Raw genomic sequence first — 22,118 nt, 5'->3', positions numbered from 1 at the left:
TGTGGCACCTTAACCCCTCTGGCCACAAAGCCCAGAGCCTGGCCTGACATCAACACCCAGGACAGCAGTGTGTGAGGAGCAGTGCTAGCTCCGCAGGTGCTAACAGGTGAGCTGCAAAAACGGGTTCCATGGCCAAGGATGTTTGGGGAAGACTGACTTAAGTCAAATTAAGCCTGTAATTTATTGCAGGACTTTTCAAAGTTTTAATGGACTCATGTTCATGGAGACTCTCCAAGAGGGGGATGGGAGGTGCAGCCTTTCCTGAACGCAGGTGAGCATGTTCTCAGGCAGCTCACAGACACAGAGACCAGGAATCCACAAAGCACACTTTGAAAAATGTTGTCTTGGGGGAGCTGGAGGAATTGGAGGTGATGAGGCAAACGAGGGGGAATAGAGTCACCACAGGCTTGGTTTCTCTACTTGTCTAGCTGAGGCAGGAGCTCAGCAGCTTGAGAAATTTCTCCTGCTGAAGGCACAGGTGCCTGTCAGAGCTCTGCAGAGGCCCAGCTGCCAGCCTCCTCACCCAGCCCAAGCTTCTGTGTTTCAGAGGGAGCTAGACAAGTGGGAGGAACAGTCTACAGAGGCCCTGGTTTGACAGAGAAGGGCAAGGGTCACTTGCTGGACACCTGGAAGCCTGCCGGGCTGCCCCTCAGGCATCAGGAGGTGATGGCAAGGCTGCCACTGCCTCGGGAACAGCCCTGAGGATGGCAGTCTCGGCCCACGGTTCCTTTCCCACAGTCCTGAAATCCAAAACACTCTGAAAGCCTCAAGTGCTTTTTTTAAGTTTGTGGGAAAGTGAATTGATAGCAAAACCTGTCCTGAGCTGACGTGAGCTACTTATGGGCTTTATTTATCCTCCTTAGTGTGAATAGTCATACATTTCGCTGCAGAAATATTAATGTGTTTAATTACAGGGTCCTGCCCCAGTCCCTGCTGGGGGTGTTACGTAATAAACAGTGTGTGCATTGTGTTACCTTTCTAAAATATGAAGGGGAAAAAAATCTAAATTTCTAAACATATCTGGCTCCCGGGGATCGTGAGGAAGGACCGTGGCCCCTAGGGGGTGCGGAGTAGCCAGAGGACCTCCTGTGTGCCTGACCTACCCACTGCCAGGCATTTTCTCCAGAAATTCCCACAGTGACGCTGGGAGGGAGGAGGCACAACTGCTACCCCCAACTGTCAGATGAGGAAACCAAGGCTGGAAGAGGATAAGGACCAGCTGAGGCCCCAGAGTGAACAGGAGCCAGAGCAGGACATGGGCTCAGGCCGTCTGAGTCGGCACCTGTGCTTCTGTCCGGAATGGGCCCCTCAGAAGCCCCAGTGGGCAGCCCTCCCAAGTCACAGCAGCTCTGTGCAGACCCCAGCTGTGCTCCTCAGCCCAAACCTCCTCCCGACAACACCTGCAGGACTCCTGAGTCTGCCTGCTCAAGGCCTCTGTGCTGCCGGGAGGTCAGGCAGGGCAGGGTGCTCTGCTCCCATGCCAGCTCCCTGGCGTCCAGCAAGCAGCCCTAAAGCCAACGCCAGGCCCCACAGATGATGCATCAGCCCCCATGGGTTTCTGTGGTCTTAGGAAGTCCCTGTGTGAGGCCATTCAGAGAGCAAACCCTTCATCCTTCCTGAGCAGAGCCACCTGAGGGGTCCTTTTATGCACAGACCTCACCTGCACATGCTCACCCTTATCCACTCACTCACTCAGTCTCACACTCACTCATTTTTACTCACACTCTTACTCTCACACACCCACTCACTCCAACTCATTCCTACTCACTCACTTTCAGGGTCGCTTTTGCAAACCCTAGTTCATTCTTGCACTGGGGTGGAGGGGAGAGTGCTGCCTTAGTGGTCTTAGAAGGGTTAAGCCTCCAGCGACCAGAAGGTCTTCCCCATGTCCCCAGAGTAAATCTTCTTGGAGGCCAGAGACCCGTTCCATATGGCATGTTGTAGGGTACAGATGTAGGACTCCCTGGGCTAAGGGTCCTTAGCCTCCATCCAGTTCTCAAAGGTGTCGGTATCCAAAAGAGGTTGCAGCCCCTGCCCTAGAGGGCTGCCCCAAACCCTCACCCCACCTGACTGCCGACCTGCTGCCATCCAGTTCCCCCAGGGGTGTTGGTGTTACACCTGTCAGAGCTCAACTTCCAGCCCCTTCCTGCATCTGGACTTAGAAACCCATCCACCACCCAGGACCATTTCTTCTGAGACCCAGGTCAGGTCCTATGATCCAGCAGAGAATGTAGGGGGCAGCTCCTGGGGAAAGAGATGTTCTGGGTTGAGTTTGGGTGTGAAATATTGGGAACCCCAGGTCGCCTGTCGTGGTGTTGCAGGAGTGCAGTGCAGAACGTGAGATTCCGCTCAGCTGAGGCTCAGCTCAGATATACTGTAGCGGTCCCACTTCTTCCAAATCCAAAGGTCCTGAGACCTGGGCTGGTCATCTTCATAAGCTTCAGAGTCTCTTCTCTCAACAGAATATACCTGAGTGTCCCCCAGGAGAAGGGTCGCAGGTGCCTGCATAAGTGCTGTGAGAGCGCTCACCATGCAGCAGGTGACCCTTCCACCTGTGGCCCCAACACCTGTGGCTGGTGCCCCAGACATCCCTGCACACTGCCCCATCATCCACCAGCCCTCCCTTTCCTCCTCTCTCCAGGGGTGGCCACCTACACAGACAAGTTGTTCAAGTTCCGCAACAACCGGTGGGAAGACATCCTGAGTGACGAGGTCAACGTGGCCCGCGGCGTGGCCAGCCTCTTTGCCGGGCGCTCCGTGGCCTGTGTGGACAGGACGGTGAGTCTAGGGGTGCACGGAGGCCTGGGGAGGCAGGGCACACAGCAATGTGACGGCCTGAAGGGGAGCCCACAGGCAGATATCCCCAGACAGAGCATGGCTCTCGAGGGCAGAATCCAAGTCTGCTTCATTTTGGCAGCTCCCACAGTGCCTTGCACATAGTTGGTGCTCATATACTTTCACATCCTTTCTCCCATGAGGGCCTCCCAGAAACCAGGGGCTGTTATCATTCTGTCCATTGGACCAAGGAGGGCACTGAGCCCCAGCCTGGAGCAGGGACCTGTCTGAGGATCTGAAACGGATTGGTGGTGTGGCTCGGACATGAAGCCAAATCTCCCTCTAAGCCTAGTGCTCACTCATTCATTTATTCAACTCGTATTTATTGAGCGCCTACTATGTGCCAGGCATGGAGCCATTGCCTCCCCCCCCCCCATTAATATTTATGGAGCAAATGAAGGCACAGCAAAGGCTCATGGGCGAGTAAGTGGAGGGTTGCCTGAATGAACAAGTACTTTAGTTAATCAGTAGCTCCGTCAATGCTCCCCTGCCCTGCTAGTCTACCTGACACAGAGGGGCTCAACTCAAAGTGGGGTAAGAAAGGCTGAGTGGGGTGGGCAGGAGCAACTGCAGCCATCTGCCTTGTGGGGCAGCCCCAGCCGGAGCCAGAGCCTTGCCGTGGAGGTGATTTATCCCTCCTGTCACCTGCTCCCCTGCCGCCCCCTCCTTGGCTTTACAAAACAGTCATCACTAAATCAGGGGCCCAGCTGCTGCCTGGCTTCCACAGGAGTGTCTGACCCCCATCCTGGGGGCAGGGGCAAGGGGGCCGGCTCATTTCAGGACTGAGATGGCACCGTGGGGATTGGGGATTCAGCGTGAATCTTCACAGCAGGGGCCTCCAGGCCTTGGGAGAAGGCAGGTGCCAGGTATAAATATTTATTTCTTAACAAGCTGGTGGAGAGAAGAGCAGCCAAGCTGGGCTGTGAAGCCACATTTAGCCCTGACCTGAATCTGTGCCACCTGGACTCCCGCCTGGTGGGATGAAATGGGGAGGCGGCTCAGTGAGTGGCCCAGAGAGTCGGGGGGTCTGAGGGGTGCCAGGCCTGGCCACTGCTGGGGCCTCTCCCCAGTCTCCTCCTGGCTTCCTGTCTCGCTCCTTCAGGACCAGGGCCTCCCACACTCGGCTAAGGTGGGAACCTGCTCAGCACTAGTGAGAGGGCCTGAAGGTTAATCACAGAGAGATGCACTCTGTCCTTACAAGGTCATCAGCACACCCATGCACTTAACCACAGGACAAAGGCACCATGTGAAGTGCAAAAAGAAAAAAAAAAAAAAAAAAGACACTTTGGCCTGAAGCACAGTAGGCGGGCACTTAGCAGCTTGCTCACTCCCTACTTAGTCCCAGCCTCAGGAAACTAGAAAGAGCCCCCACAGTCGGTCTGCCACCAGGAGAGGGGCTATTTTCTGTGTCCGGCCACCACCTTGGCCATCCTGGGACCTGAGAACTGTGGAAGGGAGAGGCAGGGAGAGGTCAAGGCCAGTGTGGAAGGTGAGAGATAGGGATGCAGGGTGGTGTAGGAAAACACAAGAGCAATTGTGACAATAAGAGTAGCTAACACTTATTAAATCAGCAACGTGCCAAGCTCTTTGCTAAGTGGTTTCCATGTATCATCTTATTGAATCCTCTTAGCAAGCCTATGAGGTAGATGCTGTCATTATCCCCATTTTACAGAGAGGGAAACTAAGGCTTCAAGCAGTTAAACAGCTTGACCTTGGTCACATAGTAAGTGGCAGGTGAAGCCAGGAATTGAGCCTGTCTGACTGAAAATTAATCAGATAACTTTTTGCCTCCCAGTTACCCTGCCTCTTGGTACACTGGTATCAGATACACATTTCCAACCACAGGTTCTATTCCGGAGCTTGCCTTGCTCCTTCCTCAGCCCTGCAGCCCCTACCTGCAGCCTGGTAGTCTGCCTGGTGGGTGGTTCTCAAAGTGTGGTCTGGGGTGAGCAGCATCAGCATTGTTAGAAATGCAAATTATCAGGCCCCACCCACCTCCACCCTCCAGACCTACCAATCAGAGCCCCTGGGGGTGGTGCCCAGCCACCTGCAGGGCAGGAGGGAGGGTCAGCTAGGCCCAGAGCTGACTGTGATGCATGCTAAAGCACCAGGTTAAAGTCTCAATCCCCAGCACGTGCCATTCTCTCACTCTCCCCTCGCGGCCCCCATCCGTTCTCTGCCCTAGACCTAGAACACCACTGCCCTTCATCTTCAGCTGCCTCATCACTCATCCACCTTTCTGGATCCAGCTCAAAGCCGATCTCTTACAAGAAGCGTTCCCTGATCGATAATGATTATGACTCATGTTTATATAGCATTTTTATCTTTTCAAAGACCTTTCACATAAGTTGTCTCATTTCATCTTCTCAACAACCCAGTCAGGAAGCAGGGGGGTTAAGATTCCCATGTAGCATGTGAGGAGACGCAGCCCAAGTGGGTGAGGAACCTACCCAAGGACATAGAGACAGTCAGGGCAGAGCTTGGACTAGGACCCAGACTGACAGCCCCAGACCAGTGGTTCTCAAAGTACAATTTCTCAAACAGCAGCACCAGCTCCCCCTGGGACTTTGTTAGATAAGGCATATTCTCGGGGCCCACTCCAGACCACCTGAATCAGAAACTCTGGGGGTGGGACCCAGCACACATGTTTTAACAGCCCTCCAGGTGATTCTGAGGTTGGCTAAAGGGTAATACCCACTGCATTGGACCCCAAGCTGCAGAAATAGCTTCCTTCCCCTGGAGTAAGCTCCCCATCCCGGAATTATTGTGGTCAGGTTCGCATGTGAATTTCTGCAGTCTTCTATAACTGTCCCACTCTACGTCTGTCTGTTTGGTCACTCCAATACACTGAAGTAAGGAACTAGGTATAGCTGAATTTTATAAATATCCTAATTTCTAGCAGAGTGCATTTGGGTTCATTTGGGCTTAATTGCCCATTTGCTGGTGAGATTGCTAACAGCTGGTAGGGTCAGGAACCGTCACAGTGATGGCGACTTTCTCCTTTAGCCCCATTCATTCACTCTTCATCCAATCACTCCACACATGCATTCCAAGCTCCTGTGATGGGCAGGAACCTTTCAGAGTTCTCCTCTAGTCACAAAATCATGCTGTAAAGCAGTGCAGCTTAAACTTCGGTTTCATGTAGGGGTCACGTGGGGATCTTGGGAAAATGCAGATTCTGATGCAGCAGGACTAGGCTGTGGCCTGAGAGACTGTATTTCTAACATGCTCCCAGATGACACCGATGCTGCTGGTCCAGCGACCACGTTAAGTAACAAGACTTGTAAAGCATCAATTCCCAGGCAGCAGGATTAGCCTGAGCCAAGGACAAAGGGGTGGAGAAGTCTTGATGGAACAGCTTCGCCACCTTCTCCAGCTTTGTCCCCCGACACACCCCGCCTTGCATTTTATATTCCGGCAACACTGAACCAACTGCTTGCTTCTTCCCTACAAACATCATTCCGTCTCATTTCTGCCTGAAAGTTTCTTTCCCCTCCACCTCGCCTGGCTGAGACTCCTCTTAGAAAACCTTTTCTGAACTACCGATGGCCAGGTGCCCTCCTCCGGGTTAGGAGCCCCTCTTCTGTGCACCCAGGAAATCCTGTGCACATTCCCTTAATCAGATGTGTAACTGATGTGTCTGCTTCCCCCCGGAGACCCCGAGCTCCTTCCTTGGCTTCACCCACTAGTTAAACCCAAGTGGCCTTCATCAGCTTCCCTGAAGAAAATGGTCCCAAAGAAGGGATAAAGTGACCAGTTAGGTGGGAGGGCACTCAGCTCATGGGACTGTGGGGTAAGAAATAATAAAAAGCAAAGAGGGCCAAGAAGAGGGGGTGACTGAACACACTCGTGCTGTCTTGAATTCAGCTGTTTCTCCTGGGCTGTGTTTGTGTTTACGGCTTCCTTTGAACCAGACTATAAGCAACCTGAGGACAAAAACTTTGTCTTAAGTACATTTATAACCAAGAACCTTGCACATTGTTCGAGCTCAAAAAATATGTACTATCTGATTAATTGAGCGAAATGCTGAAAGGGATGAGAGGAAAGCTAGAAAATTGATTGAGAAATTGTGTGGCTCTCTTGGGGGAAAGGAGGCATCCATTGAAGAAATAACACCATTATAATAACAGGCAGAAAAGAACCTTTCATCAGCCGTGTTTTGGACTAGAGCAGAGAATGACTATAGCAACGAGGAGCTGGTGCCCAGGGCTTCTCCTTGATGCAAAGGGAAGAAAAATATATTTGAGACAGTGTTATAAAGGCAGAAGCAATATACTATTTCTTTCTGGTAATATGGGAAAAACAAAGGAGTGGAAGACGGAAGGAGGGGCCTGGCACAGCTGAGCCCCCTGTGCTCCCCAAATAGAGGAGTGAAGAAGTCTGGGCGGGGGGGCTCAGGAATTTGCTTGTCATCTTGGCTACAGCGAGCTTGAATGGGAGAGAGAGACTGAGAATAATGGGAATTGGTAGATCAATCAATCAGCAAATATTTATTGAGTAGCTACCCTGGCTGGCAGCTGGAGAGAGCTCAGCTGGAGGGAGGCACATTAGAAAATTGTCTATAAAAAGGTGGTTGTGGGGGAGAGGGAGGGATGTTCTTCTGGAACAGGATAGAAGGAGAAGCAGGGCCGCTTGGCTGTAGGACTCTGCGGGCATCCTGCACTTCAAAGCCTCTGTGAACAGCAGGAGTTGTGCTGTGCCCGGCCTGCAAGGCCATCCACACCAGGCCCCGTCTGGAGAACCCGACCCAGTGAAAGAGCTATGATCCTATGAGAGGAGGGGGAGCCACCTTCCTGGGCCCCCACATGGGCCCGCTCACCCGCCTCCTTCCCTTCCTCCTCAGGGCTCCGGACGCTACTCTATCTACATCGCCAATTATGCCTACGGTAACGTGGGCCCTGATGCCCTGATTGAAATGGACCCTGAGGCCAGTGACCTCTCCCGGGGCATTCTGGCACTCAGAGACGTGGCTGCTGAGGCTGGCGTCAGCAAATACACAGGTAGGCAGACAGACACGGGAGGCTGTGAGCTGGAGGGGCTGGGGGCTGGGGCTGGGGTCCGGGCCCTGCAAGGCTGAGTCTAATCCATCAGAGACCACAGGAGAGGATGGGTTTGTGTCCCTGGGGAGGGAGGATGAAGGCTTTATTCCATCTCGCCACCCACAGACAGCTTTCTCCCACGCTGCCTCTCTATGTGATGAGACATCTGGCAGGTGTGGGCTTTGGGGGGCCCAGTGGGTGACATGGTAGGACATAGCCGAGAACATCACAACATCATCCTCTCCCTGGAACCTCTTACCCCATTCCCTGCTATAACCCAAATGACGGGTGAGCAGGTTCTGTAGGAGAAAACTGACAAATCACAAAGGGCGAGATTTAAAGCATTCTTTATTGCCAAACAGCAGATGAAATTATTTACTTACACATAAGCGGCCAGGAATTGAGTGCTAAATCCCTAAGCTTCAGCTGGGTCCCGTCTCAGATAACTGAGCACAAAGAATTGTGTTCTCGTTCCAAAACCTCTCCTGCACTTTTTTTGAAGGCACACTCCCTCCACATCTTTTTGGATGGGGGACCTATTGTCAGAGTCTCTGACATGGAGATCTTTCTAGGGAAGGCTATTTCTCTAATTCCAGCCTGGCTGCTGACTAAACTCTGATCATCTGCCAATAGACTGCTGATGGCAGAGCAATCCAGTTCCTGTTTGGGGTGCCAAAAGCAAGAAGCCAGAGCTGTACACAAATTCTCACGTAAACATTGGCCTCACAACCAACCTACACTTTGGATATAGAAATTCTCTCATTGGTTGACCTTCCCAATATATCCATCCCAACTGGCACTGCAGACTTCCAGATGACAGCCTGCCTGGATCTGAATTTGGGAGCTGGAAGGATCCTTGAAGGATCCTTGGTCATTTGGGCCATGCCTCTGCCTCCAAACATGTGGGTGGTGGCATAATCCCAAAGTCCTATTCAGAAAGGGTTGTCACAGCCTCCTCTGAGTTTACGATGCCTTTCTCTAGCCAGCTCTCCACCTCGGTGAAAGGTGGAGATTGATGCTGACCTGTCTGACAAAGTTTGTGCGAACAAATGACTAGACAATAAAATAGTTTGCACAACTCAAGCCCCATCAAAGTGTGCGAGAGCTCTGCACGGGAACATGCAGCAGAAAGGCTGAGTGTCGGTAATAAACCATGTTTTCCTGGGAAAAGGAGTAAACATGCGGAGCTTCAGCCTCGACTTGTACAGTCAATTTTTCTGAATAGTTCCCTGTTCTGTGCGCTGGGCTGGCTTGGCAATTAAGTGCCTTGATCTGCAGGAGAAGGAGGGTGGGCTGGGGAGATGAAGCACTTGAAAATGATGAGGTGGAAGGGAGACAAGGTCTGGGAGTGAGGGTTATACACAGAATCAAAGAATTCAGAAGGTTGTGGCTCGGTGTGGGTGTGAAAGGGACATTGTTCACACCGGCTGGGCTGGCGGGAACCGAGACAGCTGAGGAGCACGGGTGGGGATGGGGGCACCAGCCAACGGGCCCGGCTGTGCTGGAAACCCGGGGCAGCTCAAGGAGGGGACAGCAGTTTCTGTGGCGCGGGCAGGCAGGCAGGGGCAGCTGGCGTGCCCAGAGGACACGTTAGAGCAGCTTTGCAGACTTCCAAAAGCCATTTGGCTGACAAGAATCTATTTGGCCCACCAAGTTACTATTCTGTCCGCCCGCCTTCCCCAGCCCACCCCTTTACTGCCCACCAAGCCCCCCAGCGCTACCCTGCAGCCCCCGTTGTCACTCCACTCACGACACATGGATATCTGGCTGGAAAACTAGCCCAGAGCACCCCCCCCAAGCCCCAGGAATGGACCCCAAATGTAAGGACCACCACCAGAGCCCCTCCTGATTGCTAAGGCTCTGGCGCGTGGCCAGTGCTCAGCTCCAGGCAGGTGCCCTGGGGCCTGGGAATGGGAGGGAGACGCTGGCAGTGAGGAGCAGGGCCCTAAGCAGACTGGAAGATGTGCAGTCAGAGAGCCGCAGGTCCCCGGAGCCAAGCCACACAACACCCATCTGCCTGGCAGACCTCAGAGAACCTCCGGTTTGCAAAAGAACAAATCGAGGTCAGGAGAGAAGGGGCTTGCCCAAGGTCACCCAGGAGGTTTGTAGAGAAATGAGCACTTAGAGCCCCGCCCCTGATGCCTACAGGGCCACAACCAGCTGACCTTTCTGATGACCTCCTGCTTGAGAATCATGCTCCAGCCTGCAAGACTGGAAGGACTAGAGGAGGAAGGCCTGCACCCACCGAGAACACAGCATCCCCCGCCGCCCCCCCACCCCCGCCACCAGTTGGCCCTCCGGACTTTCACTGAGGACCCTGGCTTGTGGCTGAAACTGCTGCCTGGCCTGAACCGCTCAGGGCAGCAGGGGGAGGCCCGGGCATCCCGGTCGTTGGACTGGGCAATAGCAAAGCCCTCACCGGGCTGTCTGGCTCCACGGGGGCGGGGGGAGGGGAGGCCGCCTCTCCAGACTCCCGATTCCGCCGGCGGCCGCCGGTCTGCTGGGTCACAGTGCCATCTAGCGGCCAGTGAGCGCGCCCGCTCTCGAGGGACTCGAGGGACTCGAGGGCCCTGGAGGGGGCGGTGCAACCAGAGCTGCTGGTGCGGAGTTGAGCAGGAGGAAGGTCACCCCCAACCAGCCAGGGTTCCTGTTTCCAGAAGAATTCCAAGCCCCGACTTCCCCAGTTTCCTGCATCCTCTTGGAACCTGAACGGTGCCAAGAACTGCCCTACATGGGAATCCTGAGTACTCGTTCTCCCCGTGGAAGGGTCCTAGCATGGAACCAGAGGGGGAAGGTGAGATCAGAGGGTTTGCACTGACTCTGTGACCCCAGTGATCTCAGGCACATCCTATAGCCTCTCTGAACAACTTGAACTAGCCGTCTAGCAGAGCTGCTGAATAGAGGGTGTAGAGCCAGAGTGCTGGGTGCAGATCCTGCCTCCACCACGTCCTCCTGTCCAGGCAGCAGTGGACAATTTATTAACCTCTCTGAGCCTCAGTTTTCTCACCTGAAAAATGGGGGTATTGTGAGAACAAAAGGAGGTCAACAGAGGGCATGCCTGGCATAGGGCCTGGCACACAGGCAGTGCCCATCGAGTGTGGCAAACATCAACACCATCCTCTGAGGTGCTGACAAAGGGATGCCAGGAGCCTCTCCTGGGTGTAGAGAGCAAGCTGGGCCAGCCTCTGCCCCAGAAGCATTCTCTATGTGTCCCCTGGCATGTCCACCAGCCCTGGGCACAGGCCTGGGCATCTTCAGCCCTATTCCCACTGGAATCTGTCTCTCTTCCCCTCTTCCTCTGGACCTTGCCTCCCCTTGGCCTCTACTCCCTCCCCAGGAGCTCTGCAATTTGGCCTCACCCTTTAAGGGGGCATCTGTCCAGGGTGCAAGGTGGTGATTAAAGAAGCCTTAAAAGAAATTTGGAAAGAAAATGAAGGTGGATTTATGATGTTGGGTGGGGAGTTTTGCTGTTGGCTGGAGCTGTGTAGAACAAAGCAGAGGGCAGATCTGATTTATAGGAAGTCATTACTGGAGGAGACAGAGATGCCGAAAGCCCAGCTGAGGCCTTCTGGCCGATCCCCAACAGCCAGCTCCAGAGAGGTTACTGGGGGTGGGGGGCGACAGAGTGAGGGTCTTGGAGCCTCCCAGGTTCCTAGGCGGAAGATGGTCTTTCAGTGGGGGCACAGCCAGATCTGTCAGCCAGGGACAGGCAGGGCTGTAGTGACAGGCTCCTCAGTCAGGGCCTGGGACCCCCAGGGAGTGCAACCAGGGGCCTGCCAGGGGTACCCAAAGCCCCGGGAAACACAGCGTATCAGATGCATTAGATGATTGACAAGAAGGGACATCATTTTTTATTTAAAGCAAACATAGATATGGTATAGAATACAAATGCAATCTTGGCATGCATTTTCTTCAGCTAAAGCAAGAGAGTTTTTTTTTTTTTATGTCAAGCCTATGGCTGGCCATTCTGGGCCTTAACAGGAGTACAGATCTCTCTTCTGCCAAGAGGGAACTCTAATAGAAGTGGCTGAGAGCATGCTGTGGGCCTAGCATGGCTCCAAAGTCATTCAGACATGGGTTTGAACTGTGATCCATTGCCAGGCTGTGCTGACGTCTCTCTGAGCCTCGGCTTCCTCACCTAGAAAATGATGCCGTGAGATGAATTGTATACTATCCCTAGTACACAGAACGGAACAGGCAGTCAGAGGACTATTCCTGCTGCCCCTTTTCCTGCCCTCTCCTGAAACTGCTTCTTCCAGCCCCCTCACTGCCTGGGGCCTGGGGCAGGGCGGGGGCGCACACAGAGAGGAGCAACTTCCCTCCTGCGCCCACCAGGTGCCTGAGGTTTGAAAATCCCCACCCAGTGGATAAATGATGGAGCCTGTCTTCCTGCCTGCCTCCCCCTCAAATGCTCTGCAGGGACAGGCCAGAGGGATTAGTGGGCAAGTGGGAATGTCCTCGTCTGATGCCCTCCACACTCGTGCACTTGGAACAGTGCCCGGCGTCTGGACGCCTCTCAGAGGGCTCGGGAGTAGCAATACCAGCACCACACAGCATTATTTCATGTTAGGATTTTCAGGAAATTTAGGAAGTTACCGTCCCTTCTTACACCCTCTTCTCCAACACACACACATGCACATACACGCACAGAGGCACAGACACATACTGTCCATTCCTCCATCCCTACATGTTCCAGCGTTTTTGCTACTCTATTACAGCATCGTGGATGTTTCTGGCAGCCTTCAGGCCTTCACATCCACTAGAATCATTAATCAGCAGAATAATCCCACCGGTCCAAGCTCCTTGTCTGACGAGCCTCGCTGCAGGGCCTCCATGGTGCGGACCCTCGATGGGCCCAGGAACCCCCTCCCAACCACACTTGTCCTGTGGTCCAGCCTGGAGGATGCACTGGAAAGTAGAGATGGAAGGACTCTTGGAGCCCTTCTCATTCTCCCACTCATTTTACAGGGAAGGAGACCAAGGCATGGGGGACACACTCCCCATGTTCCTGCAGCCAGAGAAGGTGCAGAGGCTGGGCAAGCCCGAGAGGCTTTTCCTTAGCACGAGTCCCTTCGCCTCTTCATCCCTGGGTCCTCGGGCACACAGTTTTGGGTGGTTCCGCAGCAAGCCCCCGCCCCACTCCCTACAACCTCTTTCCCTTCCTCACCCCCATGCCTGAGGGCTGCCCAGATGCAGTATGAGACATGGATCGCCTGCACTCAAATTGGACTTGAGTCTGCATCTCCCAAGTGTGGAGGTTCAGAGGTTTAAGTTCTTAAGAGTAAACAAGGCTGCCCCATGGGGCTTGGGCCCAATGAGCAGATCATCTGAGGGGATGCTGGAATGTGGCAGGAGGAAGAGGGGTCCCCGTGGGGAGGCATTTTCCCCTGTGACCACCTCTCCTACCCAGCCTGGTGGGCAGAGTGAGAAGCCTTCAGGAAGGGATGGGCAGGGAGCAGCATTGACACCCATCAGCAGAACAAAGAGGCCGTTGAAGCTCAAATGTGCTGGAAAAATAAAGGGATATTACTCACCCAGCAGGTGGGAAATAGTCCCACTAATGACAGTGTGGCACCTGACATCTTCCAAGTTACCTTCCAAAAGCCAGCTCAATTAATATTTACGCCTGCCCTGAGAAGGAGCTATTATTATTATTATCAGTCTCATGTTACAGGTGAGACACCAGATGCCCAGAAAGGTTTAGTATGTGCCCAAGGTCACACAGCTCAAACTTTTTGATCCCGTCTTTCCCACCACCAGTGTGCCTCTCCAGCCCCAGCTGGGGAACTGCTTGCTCCCAAGAAGATGTTCTAGCCTCAAGTATAAAAGAATTAATTGATGTGAAGTGGAGTTTCACTCCCGATTGGGACATCATTTTCCAAGGCTAAATAAAGATGTTCCTAACTGCCCCAGGTAGGCCCATAAGGTGTATGCTAAACCTTAGAAGAGGACGGGGTGGGTGTGACAGAGAAGATGGGGAGGGAGGAGGAAGAGCTGGGGGAGGGGAAGGTCCAGGTAGAAGACACTCACAGAATAAGGGGCCTTTGTCATTGATCAGGCAGGGAGTTGGGAGTGTCAGGCTACTTAGAGTGGACGGATTTTATTGGTTTGAAGAGGGCTTACATGATGGACCTGGGAGTAGAGTTTCCCCTGCAGCACCAGCAAGGGATGCAGACACCTGGCTGCTCCTGCCTCAAACCCCAGTTTGGCCCTCCGTCCTGAGGCTGCTGGGGCCCATGCCCACGAGGCTGGCCCCTCAACTGTCATCTCACCTGCTCCCCAACTGTGCAGCGAACTTGCCAAGAAGGAGTTGTGGGTAACATCTCTGATATGGTCCAGTTGCCATGGCAATAAATTGTCACTAATTAGTAGTGTGGTTGCCATGGCAATTTTCTAGTAATTACAGGTTACGAATGGTGCAAGGCTTCAACCCAACCCAATTAGTTAATTAGAAAGATTTAGAAATTTGTCCAAGAGGGAAATAACCTGCTTTGTAGAAAATGAAGGGAATGTGTCACAGCTTGGGAGCCAGAGGCAGAGGAAATTGGAGGATGCTGGAGAAGGGGAAGAAGGATGGAGTTGCGTGGCAGCAAGTCCCGGAGCCCCACCTGGAATTTCTGAGGGTGCAGGTGAGACCGAGGGCTTCTCACCGAAGCCTGTGCCTGGGTGGGAGTCTGGCAGGACCAGGGCAGGGACAGCTGCCAGCAGCCACTCAGCTGCAAATCTTTGAATGGGCAGAAGATGTGCCCAGGTTGTAGGCCAACACCCCCCTCCTGCCGGCTTTAGGAAAAGAAAAGCATCTGGAGCCTCCCACCCCACCCCGTGCCAGGGCTCTTGTAATGGAAGTGCGTGGACTGCGCGTCTTGGATCGCACTCCTCAGGACCACTGTGGATTCAGTGGCTCCATTTTCCCGAGGCTTGGACTCTTCTTGAGAGCTAATTAGATTACCTGGGAGGAATCCTGAGGCACAGGGCCCAGAATGTGTTAACAAGGAGCCCCACCATGAGAATGATGACAGTGGCAATGCCATTTGCCTTGCTCCATCCCCCTGGCCCCAGAGCTGGCCCTGGTGGGCAGGCTTCACCTGCACAGGTGAGAGAGGCCCCATGATTTCCCGCAGGGACAAGTCCTCAAGGAGAGGAGGAGGCTAAATGGGTAACATTGCCCAAGATCACACAGCTTGTAAAAAGCCAAGCTGGGACTAGAATCCATGCCCTAGTCCTGGTCGGGCATTTCTGCATTGTATTTGGGGGTGTGGCTGAGAGAAGGCTTCCGGAGCTTTACTTGAAACTCACTGGTTGGGGTTAGTTTGTTCAAGACATCTTAAGTTTGGGCTTGTTGACATGTCCACTTTTGATCTTGGGCACTTCAAACCTTAATGTACACTGGTTTGTTTTCTCTTTTCCTTAAAAAAAAAAATACATCTTATTGGATTTTTTTTTTCCTTTCAAACTACAGAAGCAGTTCTTGTTGCAATAAGCCAAACAGTACAGACGTTCCCAAAACAGGCCAAGTACCATCTCATCTCTCCTTCCCTCCCCAAACCCTGCCCTACCAAGGCAGCCAGTGTGAACAGCTAGGGGTGTGGCACTTCTCCCCAAATTCAAGAACAACTTTGCAAAAACATGTATATTCAGAAGTATCATTTATTTTCCCCTTTTTTATTTTACAATAAAAATAAGATCACACAATACTGTTACTTGGCAAATTAGTTTTTCATTTAACAGTATGTCATGGGCACTCCTCCAAGTCCGTTCATATGGATGTACACAGCCTTTCCAGTAGCTGCAGAATAGTCCATCGTTGGGATGCACCGTGGTCCATTCAGCATCATTGTTGATGGACAGGCAGGTGCTCCCATTTGTTTACTACATCGCCAAGCAAAGTTAGCAACCTGTGCCTGTGGCTGGAACCTCTTCCTACAGGTCCTTCGAACAGGAACACACCCAGTGTCTTGACCAGCATATGTGGTCAAGTGTAGGGGTGGGGCCTGTCAGAGAATCTGTAACTTGGCCAAAAGGTTGTAGGTGGAGCTGGGTTTAGGATGAGTGTAATTCAGCCACTAAAGGGAAGAGAAGGATCTGTGTGGTGGCCTCTGTGTCCCTCCGCTCATGGAATCATTCCCTTGGCACAAAGTGACTCCGTCTTGCTCCTCACCTGCCTCACCATCAGTGCGGTCACCCTCCACATAGGTTTCTGGAACTGCGAGTCCAAATCTGGGCTAGGGAAGCATCTGGAAGGTCAGAATCCCCCCTTTCCTGTGTTATTCTGAAGCATCACCACAGCAGCTTCTCCCAGGCCTCCGAGGCAGCCCCCACCCTCCACGCAGGCCTGGGGCTTTGCTTCTGCCACTGAGTGTGGGTCATGTCCTCTCCCAGGGGGCCGAGGCGTCAGCGTGGGCCCCATTCTCAGCAGCAGCGCCTCGGATATCTTCTGCGACAACGAGAATGGGCCCAACTTCCTCTTCCACAACCGGGGGGACGGCACTTTCGTGGATGCTGCGGCCAGCGCTGGTGAGTGCCACCTCTGCCCTATGCCCCCTCCTCCACCCCAGACCCACAGGGGACTCTGGGCTGCCCTGCCCCCTTCAGGCCCCGCAGGCCTCAGGGAGAGCAGGACAAATCATTGTCTGCACCACCGAGGGAAATGCTGCTTGTCACCTCTAATTCCACATCCCCATGGCTCCGGCAGCAGGGGATGTTTGTGGCTGGAGAGATGGGTCCGGAACTCTTGACCGTTATCCATTCTCTGGCAGCTGGGATTGGCCCTTTGAGTCCTGCTTGTGTCTCAGCACCAGTCTCCCCTCTTAAGCTGTCCCTCTCCATTACCCACCCCCACATCATCTTAAACATTCAACTCAATCGAATAACCATTTATTGAGCCCCTGCTAAGTGCCAGGCTGGTGCTAAGGGCTGGGGATACAGATCTGAATAAGGCTAAGATCACTTTATCCCACCCCTAACCCCCTACCACACACACAAGGCACTGGCATTTAGAGGGAGAAACAGACAAATAAACAAATACCTAGAATAAGAAGCAGAATAAAATCCACACAAAATAATACTCCAAGCTCCCAGCTCTGCTCCCCTTCCTCCCTTTGTGCTCACCCCTCATCTGCCTCAGGGCCTTTGTACCTGCCAGTTCTCTCTACCCAAGTGCCCCTCCCCCTTCTCTATTTGCAGAATCTATTTATCCTTCAACACTCTGCTCAGATGTTACCTGTGAAGCCCTTCCTGACTCCCACTGTGCTGCCTGGCAGAGACGGGCACTCCCTCCTCTGTACTCCCACTGCCCTTGCAGGTACCACTCACTCAGGCTTCCACATCACTGTAATAATCTGTCTGTGTCTACGAGCACCGGGACACATAATAAAAGTCTGTGGACATAATCAGTCTGCCCTTCAACCACTCCCCCCCATCCAGTTCCTCCCCACCTTGCCAAGGAATGGGAGGTTTGATTTCTCCTCCTTCTTGGCGGCACAGTGATGAGCTCTGGCCTCTGGAAGAAGAGGTGAGCGGGGATGTAGACACATAGATCAAAGGTCCTTCAAGCTTCAGCTAGTGCTGACAGCTAGCATCAAATCCCAGAGCACGTACCAATCCATTCTCTGTGACTTACAAGCGCCTGCTCTTCCAGCACTCCTGCTGGGGAGTTTCCATCCCGAACATCCCACAAGTGCACGCTTGTAGCCAGTCAGCCCCCCTCTCCTCTTTCCTGGGCAAAGCTAAAGTTAGGGGCAGCCTCCCAGCCTGTCCTCCCACCCAGCTCACCTGCTATATAGTCCAGCAGCAAATTTTCTCATTGCTGAAAAATCATAAAATGAAGGGGAGGTGGTGGTGGAGGAAACCTAGAGAATTTGATAAGGTGTTAAACAGATGGAAGCGGAGGTGAGCGAACAAGTTGGAGTGGGAGAAGGTATCAGGAGGGAAGAGAGAGGAAAGGTGCTAGGCCCGTAATTGAAAGTTAGAATGATTGCAGGGGTTTAACAAGACATGTCAAGAGGGCGTTCATCACACAAACAGATGCTGCTGTGACGTGCAGCCTGGCACCGATTATTCCCGGAAAAGGGAACCAGCTCTTTGTCAAGGTGCCTCGTAGACAGGAGAGAAATGGGCCAACACAGAAGGCCACAGACATTAGGGCTGGGGTGTTTTGCAGAGCATTAATGGGGTATTAATCCTGGAAGTTGGAGGCTGCCCCCATTTCTTTGCAAACCCTCTTTCTCAAGCCTAAGTCTCACTGCCTCTTCTCCCCCCTCACCCCCCCCCAGCCATCCTCCAGATCCTTCCCTCCCCCAGGAGGATGCTCGACCTTCTAGGTTCTCAGGGGTGCCCTACCCCAACCTTCTCCTGGCTTCCATCCTCGGGATCTCCGTATCTGCAGCTGGAAGAGCTCCCTGTGTCCAGGGTCTGTGATCCCCACCCGCCATCATATTGTCCTATCACCTGCCATCTCCAAGCGTCTGATGACCAATGGCAGTTTGTCCTCCAAAAAAGTCAGCATGGGTATTTAGAGCCACATCCACTGACTCTCAGCTCTGCATTTGGCCTGAGGGACCATGTCTGCTTTGGGTAGCTAGGAGGTCAGGCCATCCCTCTGGGCAAAGCCACCCTCTGTTCTCCCCCGGGATCCGCTCAGTCCCACTGGCCACTGGCAGATGCATGGACAGTACAAGCAAGCAGCCTGGACACACAAGCTTCCCTCCCCAGATCTCACAAGGCGCGCTGTGGGTTTCTGTCGTGGTGCGGTATTTCCTCTGCTGTCACCAACGTCCCCAGTCGCCTTCAGTCAAATTATTTATGTCTCTCTCATTCATTCAGCAAGTATTTAAAGAAAACTACCAGATCACCACAGGCACTGAGATAGATGCTGTGTGAAAACAGACGAACAAGAACACAGCCCCTGACCTAATGGAGCATAAGGTCTAGTAGGAAAACTGGACCCGGCAAAGGACCGTAATTGCATGTGTGACCTGCACAGTGGAGGAGAATGGGAGGCTGTCGGGGTGAATAGCAGGGTGGGTGGGAGGGGCTATTTTCATGGGAGTGGTCAGGGAAGGCTTCCCTGAGGAGGTGGCATTGTAGCTCAAAGCGGAAGAGAAGCAAGGAGCCAGGTAACCAAGAGCTGGGCAAAGAGCATTCCAGGAGGAGAGATCAGCTTGAGCAAAGGCCTAGAAGCTGGAAAGAGCTTGGTTCATTTGAGGAATGAAAGGAATCTGGGGTGGCAAATGCTTATGAGTAAGGGGGAGAGTGGTGCCAGATAAAGACCAGATAAGATGGGCAGGGGCCTTGGGCTCCCCAGGCAGGAATTTGAACTTGACCCAAGAGTACTGGGGAGCCACTGAGAGATTTGAGCAAAAGAGTGACAATCAACTTAGTGTTTCCCAGTGGCAGTGGCAGAGGTGGCTGGGGAAGGCTTTAGTCCTCCAGAATCTCCATAGGTCTCCTTCCCCCAACCCATGCTACCCCAAACCAAGAAAAAATAATACTTTCTGGGCAAATGCAGCGAAGACAAGTATCTGGTTCTCTTTGCAACCAGATGGTGTCCCACCTTCTGCTCCGTGGAGAAATCAGGACGGTGTGAGCATCGCCCTCCCTGTTGCTCTCCACCGAGCTCCCGCAAGGTGTGTTTCTGAAGCCTGCAAGGGGCACTGCCCTGAGGGCTCCTGCCTTTCCTCCGCAGGTGTGGACGACCCCCACCAGCACGGGCGAGGGGTTGCTCTGGCAGACTTCAACCGTGACGGCAAAGTGGACATCGTCTATGGCAACTGGAACGGCCCTCACCGCCTCTATCTGCAGATGAGCGCCCACGGGAAGGTCCGCTTTCGGGTAAGAAGGGGCCTCTCCCTCCCTCCCCGGCTTCCCCAACCTGCATGTCTTCTGGGCCCCACCTATGACTCCCACCGGGCTGAGGAAGGACTTAGGGCTGAAGAAGGACTTAGGGCTCTGCAGAGCCTGGGGGCCGAGTGGCCACAAGGAATGTAGCATCTTGGGGTCAGTGGACTCCAGCCTGGGCTGCCTTACTGTCTGTAGTGCCCAGAGCAGGGTCATTGGCAGAAGAGAGACAGCAGCCTCCCAAGGGGCGTGAGCAGGGCAAAGGCCCTGGGGCGTGGACTTCAATCTCTGCATCAGGGGCGTTTTTCCTGGTCTGTCCTGGAAAACCTGAGCTGCAGCTGGGGCCTGAGCTTTACAAACTGAGGTTCAGGTCAAAGGGGCAGTTGGGGTAGGGGACGGGGGAGGTTGAGGCTACAGAGCTCCCAACAGCTGCCCTCTATGGACAAATGGCAGACAGTGGGCAAGGTGACCTCAGCCCCTTTTTGTGCCCCCTCCCTGAGCTGTCAGTAGTCTGTGATACCAAGAATTTTTCAGAAAGACTGCTTGATGACAGTGCAGGAGGTGCCACCAGCCTGATGATCTTGAGTTTGGGGCTTTCTCAGAAAGGGCAATGGGGAGTACGGGATGGTTGAAGCTAATCTTGGGGAACCAGGATGGTTCTGGAGGCATCTAGGTCTTACCAGAAACCCTCGAGGGAGCAAGAAAATTCCAGCATTTGGTTGAAGCTCAATGGTCCCAGGGAAGTCTCCAGGGACCTTATGCCTGGGTGGTGTCACAAGTCCCTCCCCTGTAGGCAGCTGCCACCTTGGGGTGCGCAGACCCAGCTACTCCCTCCCCACAGAGGCTGGGGACCCAGGCTCTCCTGATGGGGAGGAGGTATGCCCTGAACTCAGGGCAGCTGATCCTGGGGGCCTGGGTGATTTCCAGCTCTATTCAGTTTTTGGTTCTAACCCAGATTCTCAACCAGGGGTGGTTTTGTCCCCACCCCAAGACATTTGACAATGTCTGGGGACATTCTTGGTTGTCACAGATGGGTAAGGGGTGCTACTGGCATCTAGGGTGCAGAGGCCGGGGTGCTGGACATCCTACAGTGCACAGGGCAGCCCCCCAGCAAAGGATAATCCAGCCCCAAATGTCAACTAACCCTTCAGATGGCCCCTCCCAGAGCTCACAAGAGCAATAATAATAATAATAACAACAGCAATGACGGAGGCTCCATTTATCAAGCACCTTCCATGCACCAGGAACTATACTAAGCATTCTGAGAAGCCCAGGAGTCCAGTGGGGCAACCCCAAGGGGCCTATGTAGGTTTCCATTTTTATAGGATCAATAGAATAGCAACTTTGAGATCCTGAGGTCCCTTTGTTACCAGCACTCAAGGCTCCATTCAGCCCACCCTGAGCATTTTGCTGGGCTCTTAATCAGGGACAAGCTCCCTCCCTGGCCAACCCAGAGCTGGCAGCTATTCCTGCGGCCAGGGGAGAGGGCCTGAAGTAGGAGGCCCAGGGGTAGGGGCAGAGGGGCAGGCCCAGGGGCAGAGGGGTACTCCCAGAAACCCTTCCCAATTCTCTCCATGTGGACTCTGGGATTTAGACAGGCTCCAGGGTCTTTCAGGGACAAACCCACCTGGAATGGATATTCTGCTCAGAAACAAAAGGCCACCCTACATAGCTCTTCTATTTCAAAGGCAAGTGCCACACCTGGGACCCTTTGCCAGGTCTTCCATGGCCCTGCCAACTTATTGAGGTTCTTGCCAGACTGTCCTGAGTCTGGGGTCTCCTCATGAGCCCTGGATAGAGGTATCTGATCCTGCAACCCACCCCTCAAAGCAAACGTCTCCAAAAAAAAAAATCTAGGGACTCCCAAGAAACAAGGTAAGGTAATAGAGGCCGCAAAAACACAGCTAAAGGCCACCTCTGCCACCTTCCATGAGGCTGATAGCAGGGGCAAGGCCACGACAGACTGCCAGGGATCTGTCTTGTGCCCACTCCATGCCAAGCATTTTACATGTGATCCTCACAACCTGGGCAGCTATTATTTACCCCCATGTCACTAATGAGGAGTGAGATCCGAGAGGTTAATTAACTTGCCTAAGATCACACAGCTAGTCAGAAGAGAAGCCTGGATTCAACTGCACACACTTCCCAGTGTCCACGCAGCCTCCAACTCTTGCTGCAGAGGAGGAAGGATGCGTACTAGAAAGGGCATAGCATCTGGAATCAGAGCCCTGGCAATGGCCCGACTCATTAACTATGACTGTGGGCAATCCTTCTCCTTCTCTGGAACTCAGTTACCTCACCTGTAAAGTGGGAATGCTAATATCAGCTCTGCCTCGAGTGCTTGATGGGAGGGCCACATGTGGTCCCAACTAGGGAACAGCAAGGTGCTTCACCCGTGTGAATCCAGAC

General features: G+C 53.4%; 1 protein-coding gene across 6 annotated transcripts in view; it reads left to right on the top strand.

Annotated features, from left to right (window-relative positions):
* The window catches only part of CRTAC1 (cartilage acidic protein 1), a 140,779-nt gene that overhangs the window by 98,548 nt on the left and 20,113 nt on the right, over positions 1–22,118 (top strand). For 5 of the 6 annotated variants that reach the window (XM_031461548.2, XM_010974402.3, XM_031461547.2 and 2 more), the window contains exons 4-7: positions 2,642–2,778; positions 7,679–7,835; positions 16,254–16,388; positions 19,558–19,703. In XM_031461548.2, coding sequence (XP_031317408.2) covers positions 2,642–2,778; positions 7,679–7,835; positions 16,254–16,388; positions 19,558–19,703 — 575 coding nt within the window. The remainder of the gene's footprint in view (positions 1–2,641; positions 2,779–7,678; positions 7,836–16,253; positions 16,389–19,557; positions 19,704–22,118) is intronic. The other variant, XM_031461550.2, reaches the window with a different exon arrangement.

The sequence above is a fragment of the Camelus dromedarius genome, chromosome 8 (genome assembly GCF_036321535.1).
Source record: "Camelus dromedarius isolate mCamDro1 chromosome 8, mCamDro1.pat, whole genome shotgun sequence".
NCBI classification, from domain to species: Eukaryota; Metazoa; Chordata; class Mammalia; order Artiodactyla; family Camelidae; genus Camelus; species Camelus dromedarius.
The sequence above is the reverse complement of the archived record's forward strand: the minus strand, read 5'-3'. Positions and strand labels throughout refer to the sequence as shown.